General features: G+C 53.9%; 3 protein-coding genes and 1 non-coding gene across 7 annotated transcripts in view; 1 reads left to right on the forward strand and 3 right to left on the reverse strand.

Moving 5' to 3' along the window:
• The window catches only part of SLC35G6 (solute carrier family 35 member G6), a 5,947-nt gene extending 4,507 nt beyond the window's left edge, over positions 1–1,440 (reverse strand). The window contains exon 1 of the mRNA XM_055082249.1: positions 527–1,440. Coding sequence (XP_054938224.1) covers positions 527–529 — 3 coding nt within the window. The 5' untranslated portion in view covers positions 530–1,440. The remainder of the gene's footprint in view (positions 1–526) is intronic.
• ZBTB4 (zinc finger and BTB domain containing 4) overlaps positions 1–21,233 on the forward strand; it is a 21,964-nt gene extending 731 nt beyond the window's left edge. The window contains exons 2-5 of one of the 2 annotated variants that reach the window (XM_055082248.1): positions 8,057–8,126; positions 8,577–9,646; positions 10,280–11,489; positions 19,474–21,233. In XM_055082248.1, the coding sequence (XP_054938223.1) occupies positions 8,586–9,646; positions 10,280–11,489; positions 19,474–19,626 (2,424 nt within the window). In that variant the 5' untranslated portion in view covers positions 8,057–8,126; positions 8,577–8,585 and the 3' untranslated portion in view covers positions 19,627–21,233. Of the gene's footprint in view, positions 1–8,056; positions 8,127–8,576; positions 9,647–10,279; positions 13,604–19,473 lie in introns of those variants that run through there. The other variant, XM_024127676.3, reaches the window with a different exon arrangement.
• Positions 5,240–5,312, reverse strand: TRNAG-GCC (transfer RNA glycine (anticodon GCC)). Its single transcript has one exon. It is a non-coding gene; the product is annotated as a tRNA-Gly (tRNA).
• Positions 13,757–24,272, reverse strand: CHRNB1 (cholinergic receptor nicotinic beta 1 subunit). 3 transcript variants are annotated; one of them, XM_028483614.2, is made up of 11 exons: positions 24,154–24,272; positions 23,937–24,076; positions 23,307–23,351; positions 22,647–22,756; positions 22,434–22,542; positions 21,923–22,070; positions 21,240–21,449; positions 17,884–18,107; positions 17,138–17,208; positions 16,707–16,854; positions 13,757–16,421 (listed from the first exon to the last, which is right to left on the reverse strand). In XM_028483614.2, the coding sequence occupies exons 1-11, from the start codon at positions 24,215–24,217 to the stop codon at positions 16,281–16,283; spliced, it is 1,410 nt and encodes a 469-aa protein (XP_028339415.1). In that variant the 5' UTR covers positions 24,218–24,272; the 3' UTR covers positions 13,757–16,280. The 3 variants fall into 3 exon arrangements, with proteins under 3 accessions (XP_028339415.1, XP_007100720.1, XP_028339416.1); XM_007100658.4 differs by lacking the exon at positions 17,138–17,208 and adding an exon at positions 17,209–17,390; XM_028483615.2 differs by lacking the exons at positions 17,138–17,208; positions 23,937–24,076 and adding an exon at positions 17,209–17,390 and having other exon boundaries at positions 24,154–24,219.
• Between the last annotated feature and the right edge of the window lie 98 nt (positions 24,273–24,370).

Raw genomic sequence — 24,370 nt, forward strand, 5'->3', positions numbered from 1 at the left:
GGGAGGAGGGGGGAGGGGTGGGCCGCCGAGCGCCCCAGAGTTGGGGTGTGCGGGGTGCGCAGGGCGAGCAGGCGACCCGGAGACGCCGCGCCGTCGGGGCAGGGTTGTGGCTGTGAGTCCTGGAGCTTGTGTGTCTCCTGCTGTGTTGTGGGGCAAGGTAAACCTCTCCCGGTCACCAGTGTTGGCTGGTGTGGCAACCAGGGGTCCTGCAGGGCCCTCCCGGGCCATGGGGACAGAAAGCCAGACGGAAGGGGTCCAGTGTTGTGGGGCAGAATTACAAGATGGGGCTCTGTGGCTTTGGGTGACAGGTCCGCATTTGAAGCTGGGCACAGTACCGGCGGAGTTTGTTAGGTGTGGGGTTTTATGTTTTACACCGGCGTGTGTTTTCTTGCACATATGTGTCTGGCGCTGCACATATGAACTATTTGGGAACTGTTGTTTTTGCGTAGCTGGCGAAGGGTGAGTGCTGTGGAGGGCGCCGGAGTGCAGGGTGTTGGGTGCCCAGCTGGAGGGGGCAGTTGTGTACCATTGAGTCTGAGTGGGAAGGTGTCGGGTCCGGTCCCGTTCATGCGGCCCTGCTGAGGTGTGGTCCAGTCTCGGAGAGGATGGCCCGCTGGATGGGTTCTTGGATCCATGTGACGATCAGGTGGCACGGGGGAGGGAGGGCGCGGGGGGTGCATGTCTAGAACTCAGGTCCCGCGGGTCCTGCAGCAAGTGAGAAGCCCCAGGGTGTGTCTCAGGTACCCATAGGGCGGCTGGCACCAGTGTGAGGTGCCCTGGGTAGAACATGCAGGTTGTGTTTATGGGATCGGGGGCAGCCGAGCGAGGGGAAGGTTGTATGTTTGCGACATTCCCTACGGGATTCTTTTGTGACGTCGTTTTGTGGGAGCCCATCTGTGCTGTTGGGCTGGGAAGCGAGCTGGTCAGAAAACACTTGTGGGGAGGGCGATGGCGTGACAAGGGCCTTGTGGGCCTCGGACTCTGGAGATCAGCCGCGAGCTGTGTGTGCGTGCCTGCCTCTGCGTGTTAGAGTGGCTGTGTGGGGCTGCTGTGGGGATATGTTATGAAGAAGGCGGGGAGATAAATATGGGGCAGAGCAAGGGCAGCAGGCGGGAGGCCTGGGTGTTGTCGGACAGCCCAGCTAGTCTGTGCAGGGTCTGTGTGCTAGCCCCTCACCGGCCCGCCCAGCGCGTCAGGGTCACCGGGTGGAGAGGCCTGGCGGCTGCGAGGAAACTCAACTTGGACGGAGCGGCTCCTTGGCCATGTTTATGTAAAGGCCGGGTGTGACTCTTGTCACTGAAATGGAAAAAAGAAACATGAAGTTTTCAGTCTCCTCCTCCTGCTTCAACCCTCTCTCTGCCTCCCTTGCAGGGATCTCTGCTTTTCTGTCTCTTCTGTGACGCACACTGGGCCCCTCCTGTGACCGTGGAAGGGTCTGGGAATGGAATTTGCTCGCTAGGCAGATTCCTCAGAACAGGTTTTCCTCACCTTTGGGGCCCAGGCCCTTCTGTAGATGTGTGTGTGTGTGTGTGTTTGTGTGTGTGTGTGTGTGCGCGCGCGCGCGTGTGTTCCAAGTGTATATGCTGCTGTGGTCTGCGCCTGGCCTGGCAGGGAGGGTGCGTGTGCATGGGGGCAGGGAGGACACTACGGCCAGGCCCCCCTGCACGGGGGCGTGCTGGCTGCTATGTCAGGCCTGCACAACAGGTGCACCACGGCCTGGTGGAGGGCAAGGAGGCCTAGACTAGACCTGAGGAGTTCGGGCCCTACCACTTCCTCGCTGGCCCCTTCCCTAAGTGAGCCTCAGTTCCTCATCTTTAAAATGGGGCTAATCACCTGCCCTGTCCGTCCTCCAACAGGGCTGTAGGTAGGTAGCACATGGAAAACGTACCTGGAAAGTAGCTACAGTCTGGGGACTGGGCCTGTGCCAGCCACTGTCAGCCCTCTGCCAGCACTGAGCCCCTTCTTGGGGCTTGGTTAATAACAACAGTAAACACTTATTTAACACTGTGCAACAGGCACTGTCCTCAGTGCTTTTACATATGGTCACTCATTTAGTCCTCCCAATGCCGCGTGGAAGTAGGAGTTCTAATTACCTCCCTTTTTCAAATGAGCCAGCCGAGGCCCAGAGAAGTAATTTGCCCAAAGCCACTTAGCTAGTAAGAAGTAAAGCTGGATTTGAACCCAGCCAGTCTGATTCCAGATCGTGTGCTCTTTATACGTGTCCTCTAGAGCCCTTTTGAAGCTTTCTGTGGGCCTCTCTGTGCACCGCCCCCGCCAAACACACACACACTTCTGTCCAATTTCTGCAGAACTTAACACCTGCACCAATCCATTTCAGAAGACTGGTGTGTTTAGACAGTGACTTAGGGGAGTCTCAGCCTGGGAGGGAGAACCTAGCATCCGCTACTGGATACTGGCCACAGGAGCACAAAACACTGATGAACCGGGCAAAGGAGAGATTGTTCTTGTCCTGAGGGTCAGGGAGGGCCAAGAGGGAGATGGCATTTGAGGTAGATCTTAACGTTTTGGAGGGATATGGGGAAGAGGCTGGGGGAAGGTTGTATTTCTAGCAGCAGAACCAGCATGGGCGAGGGCAGGGAGGTGTGGGACTGCTGAGGATGGAGAGCACGGCGTGTGCTTAAGGGGAGACTCATGCAACGCAAGAATAGAGAGGAAGATGGGAATTAGACTCGAATGCTCGCCTGAGGAATTTGAGCTTTATTCTGGAGTGGAGGCCCGAGAAGGTTTCTGAGCCCAGGAGTGATGCCACCTGAGCTGCTTCGGGGCCGCTGATCCTCAGTGAGAGGAAGGCTGGATGGTGGAAGCTAAGACCAGAAGCAGGGGACTAGCTGGGAGGCCGTGGCCTTGGACCATGAGAGTATTAACAAGGCCCTGAGCTAGTTTGGGGGCCAGAGGCAGGTTAGAGGGAAGGTTTCCAGAGCCATTCCAAAGCTGGGCCGCAGGGAATTCCCTGGCAGTCCAGTGGTTAGGACTCCGCCCTCTCACTGCTGAGGGCCCGGGTTCGATCCCCGGTCGGGAAACTAAAATCCCCTAAGCCGCACAGCATGGCCAAAAAAGAAGACGAAAAACAAAAAAAACTGGGTTGCATATTTGATCAGACTCAGTGGCTGCTGGATGTGGAGAGTGAGGGCAAGGGTGGAGTCAGACGTGACACAGTTACCATTTAGCACGTGAGACCTTGCGTGGTGATTTCGGCAGCCCGCTGGCCCCGGTGGTGTGGCAGAGGGAAGGACCCTGCATCTGGGTTCACACAGGCCTGGATTTGAATTTTGACTCTGCTGCTCACAAGCTGTGTGACCTTGAGCAAGGTAAATCCGTCTGTGAGCCTCAGTTTCCTCATCTGTAAAACTGGGATAATATAAATGCCAACTTTGGGTGGCTGAGGAAACCATTAAATGAGGCAACGCATGTAAAGCCCTGGAGGTAAATCAGGCAAAGCGTGAGCACCCTGGAAGTGGTCAAGTTACGCTCGCCACCCCCAGCTCCTGGCCAAGTCAGTCCAGGACTGAGGATGGCGTCCTTCCTGAAGGCGGACACACTCCGGGACGACTTTAAGAAAGCAGGTTCATTCATTTACCCAAAATGTTTCTGATCTCCCACTATGTATCAGGCACTGTTCTAAGCACTGGAGGTAGCAGTGAACAAAGAAAGCAGACAAAAATCTCTCCCTCCCCTGGAGCTTGCAGTCTAGCGATGAACAAACAGTATGTCTTACTAAATGCCAAGGAGGAAAATAAAGTAGGGGAGAGGGATAGGGAGTTTGGGGAGGTACAGGGCGGCCAGGGAGGGCCTTGGGGGGAAGGTGACTTTTGAATCAAGGCTCAGAGGAGGTGGGGCAGCACGGCATGAGGCTACCTGAGGAAAGAACATGCCAGGCAGAGGGAACAGCAAGAGGTGGAGTGTATCTAGTGGCAGCCCTCAGATCCGCACCTCAGTCACACCTCTAAGATCACACAGCCAGTTAAGAGTAGAGAAATGGTAAAAACAAACTAAAAACCACAGAGCCATCAAACCTACCCTGAAGCCTGATTTCTGCCCCTTTTTCTTCACCACTTCCCCCCACCATTTTCCGGGACTGAGTTCCAAGATGATAATAAGAGCTATAGCACTTCCTGAGCATTTGCTGCATGGCAGGCGCTCTTCTTCGTACTGCCAGTCATCAGCTCGTTTATCCTTTACAACCCTATGTGGTGGGCGCTTCTCATTATCCCCACCTCATCGACAAGGAAACTGACATACACAGAGGTTAAGTAACTTGCCCAGGGTCCCATAATTAGTGTCTTCTCCACCTCCCATAAACCCTTGCAGGGCGGTGGCCTGCAACTGGTGGGGCAGTTGAACTCGGGAGAGCAGGGTCCAAACCCAGCTTGGTTAGCAGTGAGACCAGGGGCAAATCACCCGGTCACTACGTTCTCTCCACCTGCAAGTGAGGTGTCTAGAGTATTTAAAGCCTCAGTTTCCTCATCGGTACAATGGGGTTGACACTAGCCCCTGCCTCACTGCGGTCCTTTTGAGTGTTGAGATAATGCAGATAAAATGCTTAGCATTGGATTTGGCACATAATATTTTTCTCATCAATAGCAGCTCCAGGTACCATGATGGTGATGGTTCTAGGTGATCTCCAAGGGCCAGGCCAGCCTTGGACCTCTATGGTTCTAAAAAGCCTTGACAGGCCTTGTCCAAATATCTTGGCAGTCAGCACACAGCCATGCCTCAGTAGGCACCAAGCCCATGGCTGTGCAGGTGGGCAGGCCTGGCCAAGGGGGTGAGTGGGGGCCGGAATCAAGCTTTGCTGTGCGTGACTGCTACCTTCTGGAGGAAGAGGCCTTTCCTCTGTTTTTTTCCCCTTCCTCTAATTTTCACAAAGATCCTAGATGGGCTGGTGGCGGCCCTAGTGGGTGCTGTTGAAAGAAAAACGTAACTGTTTTCCTATACACTCAACTCATGACACTTCTGACACGAAATGTGTGGGGTTTTCTCCCCACACTGACCAGTTCTCTGACACTAGCTGGGTGTCCTACAATTCAGTTCAATTCCAATACTGTCTGCCTGGAGATAGCATCAGATCCCAGAGGTTAAGGGCTCAGTCCCACAAGACTGCCCCCACTTCAGATACCAGTTTGCAAGCCCAGACCTGCTGTAGTTTATTTTTTTTAAAAGCTTTTGCTTTTATTTTATTTATTTCTTTGGCCGTGCCGCGCGGCCTGTGGGATCTTAGTTCCCTGACCAGGGATTGAACCCGTGACCCCTGCAGTGGCAGCACAGAGTCCTAACCACTGGACCACCAGAGAATTCCCCAGACCTCCTGTACTTCTCACTGACCATCAAGACATCGGGCTTTCTCACGACCCCGTCCTCAGACTTGATAATTTGCTAGGATGGCTTATAGAACTGAGGGAAATACTTACATTTATTGGTTTATTATATAATAAAGGATATGATAATAGCCAAATGAAGAGGTATGGAGGGCGAGGTCTGGAAGGGTCCTGAGTACAGGAGCTTCTGTCTTCACAAAGTTGGGGTGCACTACCCTCTCGCCATGGGGATGTGTTTAGCAACCAGAAGGTCTCTGAGCCCCATAGTTCAGGGACTTTTATGGAGGCCTCATCTCATAGGCATGACCGATTATTAACTGAGTCTCCAGGCCCTCTTCTCTCCCCAGAGGCAGTGGGGGACTGGGGCTGAAACTTCCAAACTTCTAATCATGGCTCTGTCTTTCTGGTGACCAGCCCGCATCCAGGATCCCACCAAGAGTCGCCTCATTAGAACAAGAGACACTCCTATCACCCAGGAAATTCCAAGGAGTTTAGGAGCTTGATGTCAAGAACTGGGCTCAAAGACCAAATGTTAGAATAAGATTCTCCTAGCACCCCTATTACCTGGGAAATTACAAGAGTTTTAGGAGCTCTGTGTCAGCAATGGGGACAAAGACCAAATATATTACAGTTGACCCTCGAACAGTGTGCGGGTTAGGGGCGCAGACCGTCCACGCAGTGGAAAATCCAAGTATAGCCTTACAATCGGGCCTCCGTATCCAAGGTTCTGCATCCTCAGATTCAACCAACCTCGGATCGTGTAGTGCTGTCATATTTACCATAGAAAAAAATCCACGTGTAAGTGGACCTGTGCAGTTCAAACCTGTGTTGTTCAAGGGTCAACTGTATTTCTTGTTATATCACAGTATCACAGCTGTAAACATGTCCTTCATCCTGATGTGATATAATCAAGAACACAGGCTTGGGCTTCCCTGGTGGCGCAGTGGTTGAGAGTCCGCCTGCCGATGCAGGCGACACGGGTTCGTGCCCCGGTCCGGGAAGATCCCACATGCCGCGGAGCGGCTGGGCCCGTGAGCCATGGCCGCTGAGCCTGCGCTCCGCAGCGGGAGAGGCCACAACAGTGAGGGACCGCGTACCGCAAAAAAAAAAAAAAAAAAAAAAAAAGAACACAGGCTTTTGAGCCAAACTTCCTGGGATCAGATCCCAGCCCTGCTACTAACTGGTCATATATCCTTGGGCAGCTACCTAGCATCTCCAAGCCTCAGCCTGTCACTTTAAAGTCAAGAAGCTAACTGCTACTGCTACCTTTTAGGGTAGTGATGAGGAACAAATGAGGTAATGCAAGTAAAGCATCAACTCTTGGGGGTCCCTGTCGGCTGGTGGCTGTCACAGAAGGGAGTGGGAGGCCTTGCTCTCTTTCCCCATTTTGCAAACAGAACTGAACACCAGACCACGAACGGGGCCCCTTCCCCTGGATTCCTGACCCACCTGCAATCCAGCAACTGATGGGGAGGCACTTGACCTAGGTGTGTGCCTGGCAGTCGGGGCCGTTAGAACTTCTGAATATCACCCCTGTTTACCACCCTCCTCCTCCTCCAGGAGAGGACTCAGAGCAGTCTTTTGGGAACATGAAATGGGCTGTGGAAGGGAGGCATCTTAGTCCAGATAGTATGAGCAATAAATGGGAAGAGAGTGTTTTCTGGGGGGTGGGAATTGTATAAGGAACTCCTGACGCAGGACACCTCGGAGGTCATGTGTGACCCAAGGCGTGTGCAAGGGGAGGGCTCCCAGGCTTCATGGAGGGTGGGTGAGAGGGGCTGAGAGCTCTGCTCTCAGGTCAAGAGGCCTGGGTCTGTGAACAGGCCCCACCTGTTATGACCATCTCTGTGTGTCTTTGGCTAAGTTACTATACGGCTCTGGAATTGAGATCTTCAACTGAAAAATTAGCCCCCAAAGCCGAGGCTGTGAGGTGCTTTCTGGGCAGTGACCACCGCAGCTCACATTTGGGCTGCCTGCTATTCCTTTTGGATGAGCCTCCCAGCAAGAGTGAGATAGGGGTTGCGTTCCCCACCCCCCCTTTTTAAGCCAAAGTCCCAAAGCCACCAGCTCTCAGAATAAGGAGTGGGACCCAAGCTTCCTCACTTCCGGGCTGGTGGCCTTTTAGTGCCCTTCAGAGATTGGAGCAAGCTGGCGCGTGTGCAAGAGGTCGTGGTCTTCAGTGGTCACCTGGCACCTAGGCCAGAAACCCCCTCTAAGATTTAATGTAAGAGGTCCTCTCCTAATTTGAATATCTAGCAGCTTGGTCCAGTGAAAAAGCTCAAACAAATCTATTTTGATATGTAAATGAGACTATTATAGTGAAAGACAACATGCAAATCTTTGATTTCCTTTGAGCCCCGAAAATTGGGCCAAAGGGACTTGAGAATGATCCAGCAGGCTTCCCTGGACCTACGGGATTGAACTATGCTCCTGGATTGTTTGGAGGCAAATTGGGAATATGCAAATTATCTTGTTCCTGTACTTCTGGGGGCCAGCAGCACAAGGCTTTGCAATAATTTGTGTGAACTCCTAGGTCCAACTGGAGGCAGCACAGCAAACAACCTGTCGGGCTCCCAGGAGGGTCAGGGTCTGCAGAGCAGCCCGCGCCTCGTTGGCCCTGCACGCTGCGCCACCCCCCACCTCCTGGGTCCCCTCCCTCCCAGTTCCCTTCCTGAGGGCCCGGTTCCCTCCCTGAGGACGCGGTTTCTGTTTCCCCACAGAGGGAAGAGGCCCGGCAGAAGGGACTCGCTGAGCCACCCCCGCTCTGCTCCATGTTGGCTGTGCTCTCAGGTGAGGTGGTGTGAGAGGTCTGCCCCGTGGGATACTGGGCCTGAGGCAGCAGGCCAGCAGAGCAGCCGTGTTGTCCAGGCCGGGGAGTCCTGAGAAATGGTCAGCAGAGGCTGTGGGGCCTCCCTCCCCCTCCCAGTGGGAGAGAGGTGTCCATTGCTTATTACCTCGCTAGTCTGTGACTTGGAAGTCTTGACCCCTGACCTTCATCAAGACCTGAGGTATTCCTGGCCTCTTCCAGCCCCCGACGTTTGACACACGGGGCGTTGGATGCTGGCCGGACGTGGGGTGGCTAAGGTTAACCCCTCACTTCTGTGACCAGAAGTCAGTCAGCCTTCCACCCGTCTCTGGCCAACAGCCTCCAACCCCCTCCCAGCTCACCTCTGATTTTAGAGGCCCCTGCCCTCTGCCCAGCCTCTGAGATCCTCTCCTGGCCTCTTCTCCTCCATCTAGGCTGGCGCCATGCCCCCCCCAGCAGAGGTGACAGACCCGTCCCATGCCCCCGCCGTCCTGCGCCAGCTCAATGAGCAGCGGCTCCGTGGCCTCTTCTGTGACGTCACCCTCATAGCCGGAGACACCAAGTTCCCTGCTCACCGCAGCGTCCTGGCTGCTTCTAGTCCCTTCTTCAGAGAGGCCCTGCTCGCTTCAGCCCCACTGCCCCTCCCACCAACTACTGGGGGCTCTGCCCCCAACCCTGCCTCCACCACAGCTTCTTCCTCCTCCTCCTCCTCCTCCTCCTCCTCCTCCTCCTCTTCCTCCTCCTCTCCCCCTCCACCCTCACCTCCCGCTTCATCCCCACCCCGGGTCCTGGAGCTGCCAGGGGTCCCAGCCGCTGCCTTCTCTGATGTCCTCAATTTCATCTACAGTGCCCGGCTGGCACTACCTGGTGGTGGAGGGGACGGGGCAGCCGTGGCAGAGATCGGCGCTCTGGGGCGGCGTCTGGGCATCTCCCGCCTGCAGGGCCTGGGGGAGGGAGGTGATGCCTGGGTACCTCCTGCCCCAGCCCCCATGGCCACCTCGCAGCCTGAAGAAGACAACTTCGGGCCTGGGCCTAGGCCAGCCGGGGAGTGGGAGGGTGACAGGGCTGAGGCCCGGGCCCCTGACTCACAGCCCCCGCTGCCCCGGCGGCCCCTCCCCTGCCCCCGATGTGGGAAAAGCTTCATCCATCCCAAGCGGCTGCAGACCCACGAGGCACAGTGTCGTAGGGGGGCCAGCACTCGGGGGTCTGCAGGGCTGGGAGCCGGGGGCTCTGGCCCCAGTGGCCCTTCAGGAGTGGACGCCTCAGCCCTGCCCCCACCAGTGGGCTTCCGAGGTGGTCCCGAGCACGTGGTGAAGGTGGTGGGCGGCCACGTGCTGTACGTGTGCGCGGCCTGTGAGCGTTCCTACGTGACCCTGTCCAGCCTGAAGCGGCACAGCAATGTACACTCGTGGCGGAGGAAGTACCCCTGCCGCTACTGTGAGAAGGTGTTCGCCCTGGCTGAGTACCGTACCAAGCACGAGGTGTGGCACACCGGGGAGCGCAGGTGAGTGGCCTGCACGGCCGGGGATGGGGGGGGTCACAGGGACAAGGGAGAGAATGGGCAGAGCATGGGGCCTAGAAAATCATCCTGAGACGCCGGCTCACCCACTAGCCCCTGCTCACCTGCTTTCCATTGCTCACCCTTCTGCGTCCCTTCAGCCCCGTTTCCTTCCGCTGATGTTTAGTAGCACCTCCAGGTGTCGTGTCCTGGCTTGGTGATGCGGAAAAGACCGAGGAAGAGAAAGTTGCTTCATGGGACAGGACTATGGGGGGGCTCAGGCATGTCCACCAACAGTTGTAACGTACCCCTGTTTATAAGACATTTCCCCATTCTGTCATGTGAGCTTCAGAAGAAGGCTTTGGCGGTTAGGCAAGGTATGTGATTATTCCCAGTTCACAGACGGGACAGCTGAGGCCTGGCATCTCACAGCCAGTGGGGGGCCCTGTACTATGACTGGTGTCCTTTCTGAGGCCGGCAGGGTGAGACAAGCAGCCTGAAAGGAGGGTGAGCAAATGGCTGGGGCAGTTCAAGGTCTGAGTGGAGGCAGGAGAGGACGTGGGAAGCTGAGGCCCTAGCTTCCGGGCCCCTGACTCAACTGGCTCTGTCTCCGCCCTGTTCCATGCCGTCCTGGCCCAGGTACCAGTGCATCTTCTGCTGGGAGACCTTTGTCACCTACTATAACCTGAAGACCCACCAGCGAGCCTTCCATGGCATTAGCCCGGGCCTCCTAGCCAGTGAGAAGACGCCCAACGGAGGCTATAAGCCCAAGCTCAACACCCTCAAGCTGTACCGCCTGCTCCCCATGCGGGCGGCCAAGCGGCCCTACAAGACCTACAGCCAGGGAGCCCCCGAGGCCCCCCTTTCTCCGAGCCTCAACACTCCGGCCCCTGCGGCAATGCCGGCCAGCCCACCACCCGGACCCCCACCTGCCCCAGAGCCTGGCCCCCCGCCGTCTGTCATCACTTTTGCCCACCCAGCTCCCTCTGTCATTGTACATGGGGGTAGCAGCAGTGGTGGAGCAGGGAGTGGGCCGGCCAGCACAGGGGGGGCCCAGGCCGCCTCAGTCATCACTTACACTGCTCCGCCACGGCCCCCCAAAAAACGTGAGTACCCACCGCCTCCCCCCGTGCCTGCAGCTGCCCCAGCCAGCCCAGCCCCAGCCGGCAGCCCAGCCACAGCCACGGAGGAGGCCAAGGGCCGGAACCCACGGGCCACAAGGACTCTGACCTACACGGCCAAGCCAGCTGGTGGGCTTGGCGGGGGCGGGGGTCCCCCTGCAGGGCCTGGCCGGGGTCCCTCTCAGCTGCAGGCTCCACCTCCACTGTGTCAGATCACTGTACGAATCGGTGAGGAGGCTATTGTCAAGCGCCGCATCTCAGAAACTGACCTGCGTCCTGGGGAGCTGAGCGGAGAGGAGATGGAGGAGAGCGAGGAGGAGGATGAAGAGGAGGACGAGGAGGACGAGGAGGAGGAAGAGGAGGAGGAGGAGGAATCGAAGGCTGGCGGGGAGGACCAGCTCTGGAGGCCCTACTACTCGTACAAGCCCAAGCGCAAGGCTGGAGCCGCAGGCCCGGGCAGCAGCGGCGGCGGCGGGATGCCCAGAGGCCGCCGGCCGCCTCGCTGGAGACAGAAGCTGGAACGGAGGAGCTGGGAGGAGACCCCGGCGGCCGAGGGCCCCGCAGGGCGTGCCCGTGGCGAGCGGAGGCACCGCTGCGGGGACTGTGCCCAGACGTTTGCCACCCTGAGGAAGCTGCGCAAGCACCAGGAGGCCCACGGCGGGGGCTCCCACAACTCCCGGGCTGGACGGAAGCCTTCCACCCGCTTCGCCTGCCCTCACTGCGCCAAGGTGTGCAAGACGGCAGCCGCCCTGAGCCGCCACGGGCAGAGGCATGCTGCCGAGCGGCCCGGGGGTACCCCCACGCCTGTCATTGCCTACTCCAAGGGCTGCGCTGGCCCCCGAGCTGGGGACGTCAAGGAGGAGGCTCCCCAAGAGATGCAAGTCTCCTCATCCAGCGGGGAGGCGGGTGGCGGGAGCGCTGCTGCTGAGGAAGCTTCCAAAACCGCCTCGCTCCAGGACCCTGTCATCTCTGGGGGGGAGGAGCCCTCAGTGGTGGCAGGAGGGGGTACCTATGCATACCCACCTGTGCAGGAATTTCCACTGGCTCTGATCGGGAGCGGCCGGGAATCTGGCAGTGGCAGGGGAAAAGCTGGGAGTGAGGGGCCAGTGGGGGCTGGGCGGGGGGACCGGATGGAGGGGATGGGGGCTGCCAAAGTCACCTTCTACCCTGAGCCCTACCCACTCGTCTATGGGCCCCAGCTTCTTGCCGCCTACCCTTACAACTTCAGCAACTTGGCCGCTCTCCCAGTTGCTCTTAACATGGTCCTACCTGATGAGAAGGGTGGGGGGGCCCTTCCCTTCCTACCAGGGGTCTTTGGCTACGCAGTCAATCCTCAAGCAGCACCCCCTAGCCCCCCAACTCCACCGCCCCCAACTCTCCCTCCACCAGTCCCCCCTAAGGGAGAAGGGGAAAGGGCAGGGGTTGAAAGAACCCAGAAGGGAGATGTGGGGTGAGCTCTGGGCCCAGATCCCCCCTTTCACCAGATGCCACCCTCCCTGAACCCCCGCCACTACCAGCTCCCTGGCCTCCCTGCCCCTTGGGAGCCCCTCCACACTCTTGTGCAGGGACTTGGGGGCCTCTGGAGCTCAGGGGTCAGGCTGCTTTGTGTGAGATTGTAGTTTTCCCACCACCTGGGAAGGGATCTTTGGTGGTTCCCCTCTCAGTTCTCCTCCAGGGAATGGCCTCCGTGAGGGGCAGGGCCAGCTCCTATCCCTTCTCCAGCCCTTGGGGCAACTGAGCAATATACTTAAATGAATCTCTACTCATAGCCCCCACCAGCTCTGAATGTCTCACCCGCCCCCCTGATTCGTAAACCTAGGGGGAAACCATCTCTCTCACCTAATGTTCCCCCCTCGTTCTGAAGCTTTCTCTAAGCCCTTGCCCAGATGCTTCCCAGCACATTCCATCCTTTGTGGCCCAGGGCCTGGACCAGACCATTGTGATACCTGACACTTACCCACCTGGGAGTGTGGCTTTGGATTCCATTCTTCCCGAGGGTGGGTTTCTGTGCCCGTTTCCTTCACACTAAGATGCCATCCCTTCCTTGGCTTCCATGCCTTTGGATCTTCCATATTCCTCCTTATACTCCTAGACTCTGGAGATGGCCTCTCCCATCCAGGTCAAGGAGGTGCTGGGGGAAGGGCTACCTATCTGTTCCACGGCTGAGTACGTTCCCAGCCCAGGGCAGCACCAATCTCAGCCCTACTTTGACCCTCAAATCTAGTGAGCCCCATACTCTTCCAAGGCAAAAGAAGTGGGTAGACTGCACCTCTTCCTGCCTCTACATATGGCCTCTTCTGGGCTAAACCAGATTTGGGGGCCAGGAGGGAAGAGCTCTATATGGGATGGGGAAGGGAATCTACTTTCTCTCTGTTTTTTTCCCGATGGTTTCTCCCAGACTAGACCAAATAGCCAGAAAAATGGATGGGGGTTGGATGGGTGGGTAAGCCCAAGATTTGCACATGACCTCCCATCCTTACCTTAACCCCCCTTTTCCCCCAGTATCACTTCCCTCACCAATCACTCCAGATGGTTTTTGGGGAACCATCCTACTCCCTTGGTGGGCTTTGGGGTATCCCCACCAACTTTCCCTGCAAAATAGCACCTTACACCCCATCTTTGACTCAGTTCCCCACACCCAAAGATCCCAGCCTAGGGATGGGGTACAGGGACCTTATAAGTCCCTAATCCCTAATTTGCACTAGTTAACCCTGGTCAGGGGTCCCTATGTTTCCTTCCAGTGGGGGAGTTGAAGAAATGTTTGCTCCTAATTCTCTTTGATAACTGGGCCTCCCCACTCTGTGATTGGATGAACATTTTCCATCCACCCACCTCCCCCCCCCAAGAAAAAAAAAACAGCTCATGAGGGGAGAGCCAGTTTGGGGGAGCAAATTTGAAAAATGGGAATTAGAGGAGTGCAGTTTAAAAAGGGGAAAAGTTGTCATCAAAATGGCAGCCTTTTTCTCAGCTACTGTTTTTTTGGGCCAAGATGGCTGCCCTCTCAACTGATGCTGAAAGGGCAAGATCATGGCTTTAGGAGGGAGGGGGTTTGTGGGGAGGGACAGGAGCATCCTCCTGCCTCTTCTCGCCCTCCCAGCATATGGAAAGGGGAGGTTTTCGACAGGCTCCCTGAATGTTAACCACGGAGGAGTGTCGCTCCTTCACTCCTCCTCTGTCTCTTTGCACTTTTCTTGGTCTTGGCCACAGTCCGAGTGAAGAGTTTCCTACTGAATGTACCATACCGAGTTCCAATTTTTAAGGGGGAGAAAAGTTTAAAACGGGGAAAAATGCAAAAAAAAAAAAAAAAAAAAAAATCACTAAAAAAATTCCCACAAATCTTGTTTCTGGCACTTTAGAAAAACTGCGAAAAAAAGTACATAATAAAGAATACATATATATCTACACACAAATTATATATATAAAAAAATATATATATACACAGCGGAACCACAAGAGAGACTGAGGAAGGCCTTGGAGGCAGGGGGCAGATGCGATAACAGTCCCCCTATATCCTTAACCTGCACTCCTCTGAGGCAAAAAGGCACAGAGATGGAAGGGGTTGAGGATGGACCAGGGAATTTGAATTTCAGAACAGGTCAAAATTCTAAAACCATGGACATTTTGGGAGAACTGAGACTGTAGACATTTATTTTTTTGAAAATATGATTTAGGAAAACCGTTTCCAGAATTTGGTGGTTCTGGGCAACAAAGGAGATTGTGGCGAAATGGCGATTAAAATACATGTATCTGAGTTGGGGAACTTGAATATTGTGAATTTCACACGTTGGAAATTTGGGATTTTGCAATTTTGTCTTTTGAGAATTATCAAGTCCTGTCAGTTTGTGCCCTCTTTCCCCATGTTCCCTGGGAAGAAGGGTGACGGTAGAGTGGGAAGGCCACTGGTTCTGTGCCACAGCACGCAAGATTTAGAATTCTACAGACTCTAGCTCTATACGTAGTGAGGACCCAGATTTAGAGAAACTGACCAATATTTATCTCCGCATTTGTGTGTGTGTCCAACTCTCTAGGCCAATAAACCAACAAGACAAACGAACTGTGCTCCGCAGTGGGATGCCAGGTGCAATTATTGGCGTGGCTGGTGGGTCTGGCTGGACAGGGACATGCTAACCTTGTCCCACAGGGATCCCTACAAGTTGTAGCCCTATCCTCCCTCTTAGGACAACAACTTCCAGCAATTGAGTAGGTGTGAGAGCCTGTTGACCCTAGGTACTTCACTGTAATTGCTGCAGCCACCAGGCTCAAGCTGACTTTGCTCTGACCTCCAGGCAGAAACATTAACGCAGTCCAGTTCACAAAGCCTGCTGGGCACAAGATCTTCATCTCCCAGATGAAGCCCTTTCTCCAAACTGAAAGGAAACTGAGGCACAAAATGTGTGATGGCCATAAGAGACACCAACACCCTTTCTTGTTCCACTCCTGGCCTCCCACGGCTTCAACTCCCTGTCCCTCCTCCCTTCCCCTGTATTTTGTCTAGTGTTATGCAGGGATGGGCAAGTAAAATGAGTGGTTAGGTGGGTGGGGCCTTCGAGGAATTCTGGTACGAATACCTTGACCAGAGTGGGCAGCCACTAATCAGCTCTAGCAGGTTGCTGCCAACAGGGGAATCAGACCTGGTGCTACTGTAGTTCTTAAAAAGTTTCAAGAGAAGCCAGAAATCCAAATTTCTCTGTGAAATATCCACATTTTAAAAGTAGCAAACCAATTCAAATTTTAAATTCTGCTGGCCAACAGCATGGGCCAAACAAAACACACCAGTTTGTAACCTCTGATGTACACTGTATAATGCTTTTGTTCTCATCTTCTCATATGATCCTCAGACTAGGGAGCAGATACTATTATTAGCTTCATTTTATAGATGGGGAAACTGAGGCACAGAGCAGTTTAGTAGCTTGTCCAAAGTTTGAGCACCGAAGCTGGAACTTGAGGTTTTTACAGTGTGCTTTTTTATCCTCATTACAAATGCATCCTTTAAGAAATAACCTTTTTTTATCCTAAAGATAATACATATTACAAAATACAATAAACTACAGAAAGGTAAAAACAAAGAAAAAACGACCACTAGTCCCAACATGCAAACATAAGCACTATTACTTAGTGTATTTCCTTACAGAAAAAAATTTCCCTATTCATTCAACCAGAGGTACCGGCTGTATAGGTTAGGCTCTGTGCTAGGTGCTGGGGATACTGCAGTGAACAGACATAGTTCCTGCCCTCAGAAGGCTTACAATCTAGTTCTTGTTCTTTGTTCCATTCATTGCCAACCTAGATGTGAATATCCAATGGAGCTTCTTCAAGAAGCCAAAGAGTAAATAAGCGGATAGTGCCTTTCAGGTGGGCCCAAGGCCCCCATCTGCCCAGTCCCACTTGGGCTTCCTCCCTAGAAACGAAATGATGAGAGGACTGGACTCCTATTAAGACGCAGAAAGGGATAGGGCTTGAGAGTACTACCAAACTCTCAATTCAACTGGCCGAGGACCTCGGTCTCGGCCCTCTCGTCCTCAAGGAAAGGGGTCGGGAGGGGGCAAGTGGTACGTGGCGTCCAGAAAGATGACGAGGGTCCCGACACTCGTGAAGATAATGAAGGTCCACAGGAAGAGGCGGTCCACCACCATGGCCACAAACTGCCAGTCCTCCTTCAGCTGGGGGTAGGAAGAGGAAACTGTTCCTGAGCTCCAGACCCCCAGGGAAGGCGGCCCCAAGGCCCTGTACCGCACCCAGGTCCTCCTACCACGGCTTTGAGACAAAGGCGGGCCCGCAGAAGAGCAGAGAGCGAAACTGCGGGCGACGGATGTGAGTAAAGAACAAGTCGGAAACCAGGGGGCGGGACCAAGTGAGGCAAACTTCCAATCAGAAATAAAATCGAGCGCTGGGGGTGGAGCCAAGGCCACCCAGGCCTTGCCTTGGCCCACCCTATTTGGACTCACCGCGTCGTGGTCCTCCTGTTCCTGCAGCTGTTGAGCGATATAGCTGATTGAGGAAACGACCTCCCGTAGCTCGGGAGGCAGGCCCACAGCCCGGTTTGGACCATCGATAAATCGCCGCAGGTCCGGGGCAGACAGTTCAGGCTGGAACCTGGAAGAGGCGAGTCTGTTTGACCACGACCGGGGCGCAAAGACGGCCTGCGCGGGTGCTCTAGGCCCCGCCCCAACTCCCTCCTCCAACGCCCGTCCAGGTTTGAAAACGTGAGAGAGCCCTTCAGGTTCTCTCCGACAGCGGCGACCTCTCTAGCCTTCCGCAATTCCTCCTATTCCCTTACGCTTTAGTTCCCACCTCCCCGCAAAGTGGGCAACAGAAGGGATACTACAACTCCCATGATGCTCAACCACGACATCCTCCGGGAGCTTAGGACGCCTGCCTCCGCACAGTCTTCTGGGAACTGTAGTTCTCCCTCTCCCTTCTACGTGGGCGATGGGGAGTAGATACTACCTGTTGGGTTTGGGGAAGAGAAAATCATTTGGTGGCTTGCGGATGAAATATTCATCTGTTCCCCGACCCCAGCCACTTCCTGGAGAATCCCTGAGAGGTATAGGAGGTGGCTCCGGTATCTGGTCTCTCTCAGGTTTGGGTCTCTTCAGACCCAGATACAGAGGGAGTTTGTGGATAAAGATCTGCAGAGTAGAAGAAGAGGCTTATTGGAGGGGGCTCTTATGCTTTCAGACCAGAAGGGAAGCCGCCAACCACCCCCACGGCACGTGCCCATTCCTGCGCATGCGTGCATGCGTCCCACAGATGAAATGCAACTACACAGCCCAAGAGTTCTTAAGTGGGTTAGGAGGCATCCTGACTGGAAAGAAAAGTTCTGAGGGCTTCCACCCTGATAGTACCTAACCCTGAGAATGCTTCCTTGGGACCCACGATGGGCAGTATTGATGAAGAGAGTCTGGGATATACGCAATGTTAATGATGGGAGGATAAAATTAATTGGGCAACACTTCAACACCCAAAGACCTTGGCACTTTGACACTCTACCAGGAGTTGTAGTTCCCCCTCAGGTCTGTGAAAGGGAAGGTTGAAGTTGGTGGGAGGGAGGAGCGATACCTGGACAAAAAGCCAAATACTAGGATTGAGAGTTAACACAGGTTGGAGAGGAGATCTTCTTACCTGACGGACCCAAAGGGGCATTTGGTGGGTGTGGGGTGAGCGATGGTGCAGGTTGAGGACTACGACGCTAAGGATGACTGAGAAGGTGACGAGGACCATGGTAAACATGAGGTATTTGATAATGATGGGGACAGACAGGGAGGTCTCAGGCACTTTGTCTGCCAGCAGCAGCAGGAACACAGTAAGGGTCAGCAGGGCAAAGATCGAGAGCCCCATCTTCTCTCCTTGGGGGACAGAGGGGAAGGCGGAAGGATTAGGCTTTGCCAGAAAGCAATCTGCCTGGCATAATCAGTGACCATGTTTCCAGCCTACTCAAGGACAGGCTTTTGGAAGGGCCAACTGCATGCAAATAACTCCTACATTTATACCTCCAACCTGGACTGATTCCCCTAAATTCCACACTTGTATCCACCTGCCTACTTAACCTCTCCATCTGGGTGTCCAACAGACATCTCGAACTTAACATGTCCAAAACTTAATTCCCTCACCACCAACTCCCCCCATAGTCTCCCCCAGTTCATAAATGACAACTCGATCTTTCCTGTGGCTCAGGCCAAATCCCTTTGAGTCATTCTCAGCTCTCCTCTCTCTCATCCCATATCCAATCCATACCAAACCCTATTGGCCCTACCTTCAAAATATATCCTGAAACTGATGACTTATCACATCTACCACTACCATCCTGGTACAAGCCACCATTACCTCAGATCTGAGTTATTATAAAGGCCTCCTCTTTGCTTCATCCTTTGCCCCCTTGCTGACTGTTCTCAACCGAGCAGCCAGATTGATCCCATTAAAATGTAAATCAGATCATATCACTCCGGTGGCTTCCCATCGCCTTTAGCATAAAAGTCCTTACTGAAGTCGACAAGGCCTTCCCATTAGCTCTCTGACTACATCTCCTACTGTTTTCTCTCTTGCTTACTTCATTCAGTTACACTGGCTATTTCTTGAATATGCAAGGCACACGCCCACCTCAGAGCCTTTGCATTCACTGTTAACTCCTCCTGGTAATTTCTTCCCCCAGATATCTACCAGGGTCATTCTCTCACTTCCTTCAAGTCTTTGTTCAAATATTGATCAAACATTCCCTTTTTAGTGAGGCATTCACTGACCATCCTATTTTTATTTTTTTTTTAATTTAATTTTATTTATTTATTTTTTTTTTGTGGTATGCGGGCCTCCCTCTGCTGCGGCCTTTCCCGTTGCGGAGGACAGGCTCCGGACGCGCAGGCTCAGCGGCCATGGCTCACGGGCCCAGCCGCTCCGCGGCATGTGGGATCCTCCCAGACCGGGGCGCGAACCCGGTTCCCCTGCATCGCCAGGCAGACGCGCAACCACGGCGCCACCAGGGAAGCCCATACCATCCTATTTTTAAATTGCAACCCCTGTGATAAACCATAGCAGAAAAGAATATGAAAAAGAATATATATATATCTATAACTGAGTCACTTTGCTGTACAGCAGAAATGAAACACAACATTGTAAATCAACTATATTTCAATAAAATTGTTTAAATAAATAAATAAATTGCAACACCTACCCCCATTCTCATCCTCCCCAAACCCTTGTCCTATTTTTCCTTCTTAGGAATTGACCTCTCCTAATATACTATCTAGGACTTCCCCGGTGGCACAGTGGTTAGGAATCCGCCTGCCAATGCAGGGGACACGGGTTCGAGCCCTGGTCCGGGAAGATCTCACATACCACGGAGCAACTAAGCCCGTGCGCCACAACTACTGAGCCTGTGCTCTAGAGCCCGCGAGACACAACTACTGAACCCGTGTGCCACAACTAACTGAAGCCCGCGCACCTAGATTCCGTGTTCCACAACAAGAGGAGCCACCGCAATGAGAAGCCCATGCACTGCAACGAAGAGTCGCCCCTGTTCACCACAACTAGAGAAAGCCCCCGCGCAGCAACGAAGACCCAACGCAGCCTAAATAAATAAATAAATTTTAAAAATAATAATATACTATCCAATGGGTTTATTTACTATGTTTACTGACTGTCTGCCCCACTAGAATATAAACTCCATGAGAGCAGGGATTTTTGTCTGTTTTATTCACTGATGTATTCCCAGTGCCTTGCACATTACAGATGTTCAACAAATATTGTTGTATGAATGAATGGACCAACCCCTGTAGCAGGAACTATATAGCAAATCGAAGGATCTAAAAATGAAACCTATATAATATGCCAGGTGGCTGGTTATTACTGTGGCATACAACAGGCACTGCAAACTGCATGGAAGGTATTGAAATAAATAACTTTTATGGTCTGTTCTACTTTAGTCCTGTAATATTGGGTTCCAAGATTTGCCTTGCTCCAGGAAGAAGAAGTTACATGTGGAAGTGTGTTCTAGAGCTGCATCACTCTCCTTCCCTAGACTGAGAGAGGGCTTGATTACAGAGAGAAGGAAAGCGTGTGGTTTTTGTTTGTTTTGTTTTGTTTTTCAGGCCACAGCAGTGAAAGCCCGGAATCCTAACCACTAGGCCACCAGGGAACTCCCAGGAAAGCATGTTTTGAATACGAGAGTTTAGGATATCAGTCTCTGAATCAGACTAGTACTAACCAGGGTTGGAATAGCAACACTGCCTCTCTGTGTGTAATGTCAGGTGAATGAATTAAACTCACTTAGCCTCTGTGAAACGGGAAGACAATTCAGTACTTACCTCACAGAGTTGTGAAGATTAGAACTGAGTTAATATATGTAACACATTATTTGTTTTATCTTATAGCAAGTGCTCAAAATTAGAAAAGACTATACCTACACTTACACAAAGCTTACAGAGTACGAGGCATAGTTCTATTAACTCAGTTAATCCTCAAAATAGTCCTATGTGGGAGGGACAACGACTGTCCTATTTCCAGATCAGGACACTAAGAGATTAAAGAATTTGCCCAAGGTTACTCTGTTAGCATATTGTGCTGTCTCCCAGAGAAATGTCGGCTATTATTTCCAAGGGAGATAGGAGGTTAAGGGACTAGTAGGCATTTGGGGGAGGGAGGATGCCAGGAAAGGGGAAAGGGAAAGGAAGCGTTAGCTAAGCCTGGGAGTTTGTTGGTCAGAGGAGTGTTAGTTCCAAGGATGAGATCCTAGGATTCTGAAGGGAAGAGTTCAGAAGTTACTGGGTGCAGAGAAGTGAGCAGCAGAGGGGAGGTAGAGCTTGATGCTGGAGGGGAAATCTGGATGCAAAGGCAAAGGCTCTTCCTGAAAGGAAAGCCTGGGTGAGATTGCTGAAGCACAGTTCGTGAAGGCTTGAGTTGGCAGGAAAACCTTCCCTGTATTATGGGTGAAGGGGAAGAAGCTGAGCTATTGGTAAGAAGGAGTGCTGGGCCCCTTCCCCTCTTACCTGCATCTGGTGGCAGGTAGAAGACGAAGATGGCCAGAAGAGTGATGAGGATGCATGGGGCAATGACGTTGACCAGGTAAAAGAGAGGCTTCCGGCGAATGATGAGGTAGAAGGTGACTTCTTCATGCCGTCTTTCCCCGCCTCCCCTAGGATCCACTGGAGGCTGGATTAGCCGAGAAGGCTTGTGAATAATCTCCCATTGACCATTCTCTTGGGGGGCGGGGGGGGAGAAGAGAAGGTGACACAGATGTGGAACCTGTCTTTGTTGGTGCCAGATACGGCTTTCTTTTCTTTTCTTTTCTTTTTTTTTTTTTTTTTGCCTCACTGCGCCACCGCGCTGCTTGTGGGATCTCAGTTCCCCCAACGAGGGATTGAACCCGAGCCCTCAGCAGTGAAAGTGTGGAGTCCTAACCACTGGACCGCCAGGGAATTCCCAGATATGGCTTTCTCTGCCACATCCTAGAGCAGGGGGGACTGATGTAATAAGGGGCTAGCTATGGTCCCTGGGCTGGACAGACCATCTCTAATAAATCTGAGCAAGTCTCAATTTCCATAACCACAAAATATAGACAGTTATACCTATCTTGCTGAACCCACAGGGACTCACTGATGGAGTATATTTATCAGCCTGTTAGAAACTGGAAATCATAAAGCCCATGGACATGGGAGCCATGCCCACTCACCGATGAAGGTGCCTTCATGAATGTGCACTTCCTGCCGCTCCTGCCCATCGGGACCCAAGCCAGTCTGCAGACTGACTTCTGAGCTGTCATAGCTATAGGAACTGAACACCATGGTGCAGTTCTGCCAGTCAAAGGGGAAGTACGTGACCTGGATGGAGTGGACAGTCACTAGAGCTGCCAGAGAGCTGGTCAGGGCTGGGGGAGTTGGGGAGGTCACAGGGCAGACAGGGGTCAGAGGATCTGGGGCACTAGGGAGAGAAGAGATCACAGAGAGAGATCACAGAGAAGTGGAGTCACAGAGGAATAAGGTGGTTATGCGGGGAGGTCATGGACAATGGAGGGGGGGTCGCTGAGGAAGACTGGAAGTCAATGAAAGTGGACAGAGAAGATGAAACTCAACGGAAAATCAGAAGGGTAAGAGAGACGTGAGGGTCATGGGGATAATGGAGGAGGGATGTCTGGGTGAGGGTTTCTAGGAGCGCTTTGAGCTTCCCAGGTGGGGCCCGGACACCTGGATGCTGCAGCTGCTGCGATAGATGCCCGGGGGCTGCCAGCGCACGGAGCCGTCGGAGGACACCACGACGCTGATGTCCAGAGCAACATCAAAATTTCCGTCGTTGCTGCAGGGAAAGAATCTTCTCATCTGGGGTCAGGCTCCTCCCTCCGGAGGCCGCGCCCCTCCAGAGGCCCTGCCCCACCTCCCAGACTTTGGGAACATCCTTACTTGTTTAGGAGCACCACGTCTGGTAGCCACACGGATTCGGCAGTGATGCGGAGTGAATCGATGCCCTCGTGCTCCTCAGGGTCCCAGCTCAGCCTGTAGTCAGTCCACTCCTAGGGAAGCAGAGGCTGAGGGGCCGTCTAGGGCTGGAGGCTGGAAGGAGTCCTGGGATGTGCGAAGGAAGCCCGGGCAGGGAGTGCAAGGGAGAAGAGCCGCGCAGGCATGGTCTGTGGTTCTGGAGGCCGGGGCTCTGTTTAAGATTCCACCTGCACTCTTTGGGACCCTATCAACTAATTTCCCCTTCCCTCTCATCGGGCCCCAATTTCTTCTTTCTGTAAAAACGAGGGGGTTGCACGCTAGCCTCTAAAACAGTGGTTTTCAAACTGCAGTTAACGACCCTTTTCATAGGTCCGGAATCAAATGAGTGGCCCCAAACCAGTGTTAAAAAAAAAAAAAAATTTTAGAATGAAAAATGCACGGAATGCAGCTCCCATAGTAAAGATAGGTATTGTTTCCTGAAGCTTCTGTTTCAGTTATAAATGTGTTTTCTGAGGTCGTGATGCAAAAAAAAAAAAAAAAAAAATCTTACTGGGCGGGACGTTCGAGGAAATTGTAAAGGCAGCGGGACGCCCGCCCTTTCCCACCCTGCGGGGGTCTCCGTACCAGGTTTAAGTAGACCTTTGTGCTCATCTCCTCATCCTTCTCGTTCTAGAAGAAAAGTTTAAAGGGTAGATATGATGTCAGTGTAGAGCAATGAGGGGGTCGGTGGGTAAACTCTCCCTGGAAACTCCCCTCTTTTTCTGAGTCGCACCCTCTTGGGTTCAAGCCACACCTCCTATACGCTGCGTTGGTTTAAGCCCCGCCTCTATCTCGTAAACTTCCTGCTGGCCGTACCGCCAGCCAGTTCATTTACCAGTCCCGGCCCCGGCCGGAGTGAATCTCTGCCCGCTGTTGTTTATTGACCCTGTCCGGCACCAAGGTCCGCCCCCCCAGCCTGTGACACAGCCTCAAGGTCCGCTCTCCGGCCTGTCCATCGGCCCCAGCTCCACTTTGAGATCCGCCCACAGGCCCGTTCATCATCCTGCCCGGCTCAATCCTGGCCCGTCCAGCAGCCACGCCCACAGCTTGTCCATTGGTCCGATTTCGACCCAGTCTCTACTAACGGCCCGTCAGTCACCCAGCCTGGCCTCGCCCCGGACCCCGCCCCAGTGGTCCCTGGGTCCCGCCCTGCCTAGAGCCACGCCCCCCAGCCGGCTAGTGGGCCAGAACTCAACTCCCCGCGTGCGCCCTCACCAGGCTGATTAATTGCGCTAGGCTGAGACCAACGCTGACCCCGACACGGTCTCCCACCTCCCGCGCCGGCCTCACCGAGCTATCATAGCCCGAGAAAAGTTTCTCGCGGAGTCGGCCCTCCGCCTCCGAGCCGCGGGCGCCTGGAGGAGGAGAGAACTGAGTGAAGCCCTGGTGCCGCCGGGCTCCTTGTCACTGCCCCCTTGAGGCCCAGACTTACCCGGGGCGAACGGCGCCCCCAACGCCCCCAGCAGCAACAGCAGCAGCAGCGCCCCTGGGGTCATAGCCCGCCCGCGTCGCTCAGTGAGTCCGCTTGGGTGAGCCGCCAGGACAGGCAGCGCAGGGGAAGTGACGAGGCGCCCAGGAATGTGCACCTGTTATTGGGGGGCAGCTGCCAGCCTACCCGCCCCGCCCCTGGGACTTGATCCCTCCCCGAG

Source organism: Physeter macrocephalus, unplaced genomic scaffold (genome assembly GCF_002837175.3).
Source record: "Physeter macrocephalus isolate SW-GA unplaced genomic scaffold, ASM283717v5 random_50, whole genome shotgun sequence".
In the NCBI taxonomy this organism is placed as follows: Eukaryota; Metazoa; Chordata; class Mammalia; order Artiodactyla; family Physeteridae; genus Physeter; species Physeter macrocephalus.

Bases quoted from the DNA above. Each gene is read 5' to 3' on its own strand.
- CHRNB1 (XM_007100658.4), bottom strand. From the start codon at position 24,217: ATGACCCCAGGGGCGCTGCTGCTGCTGTTGCTGCTGGGGGCGTTGGGG. The intron at 22,071-22,433 runs GTGTCCGGGCCC...CACTCCATCCAG, and splicing joins GCAGCAGCTGCAGCATCCAG to GTCACGTACTTCCCCTTTGA. The intron at 21,450-21,922 runs GTGAGTGGGCAT...CCGCCCCCCAAG, and splicing joins TCATGAAGGCACCTTCATCG to AGAATGGTCAATGGGAGATT.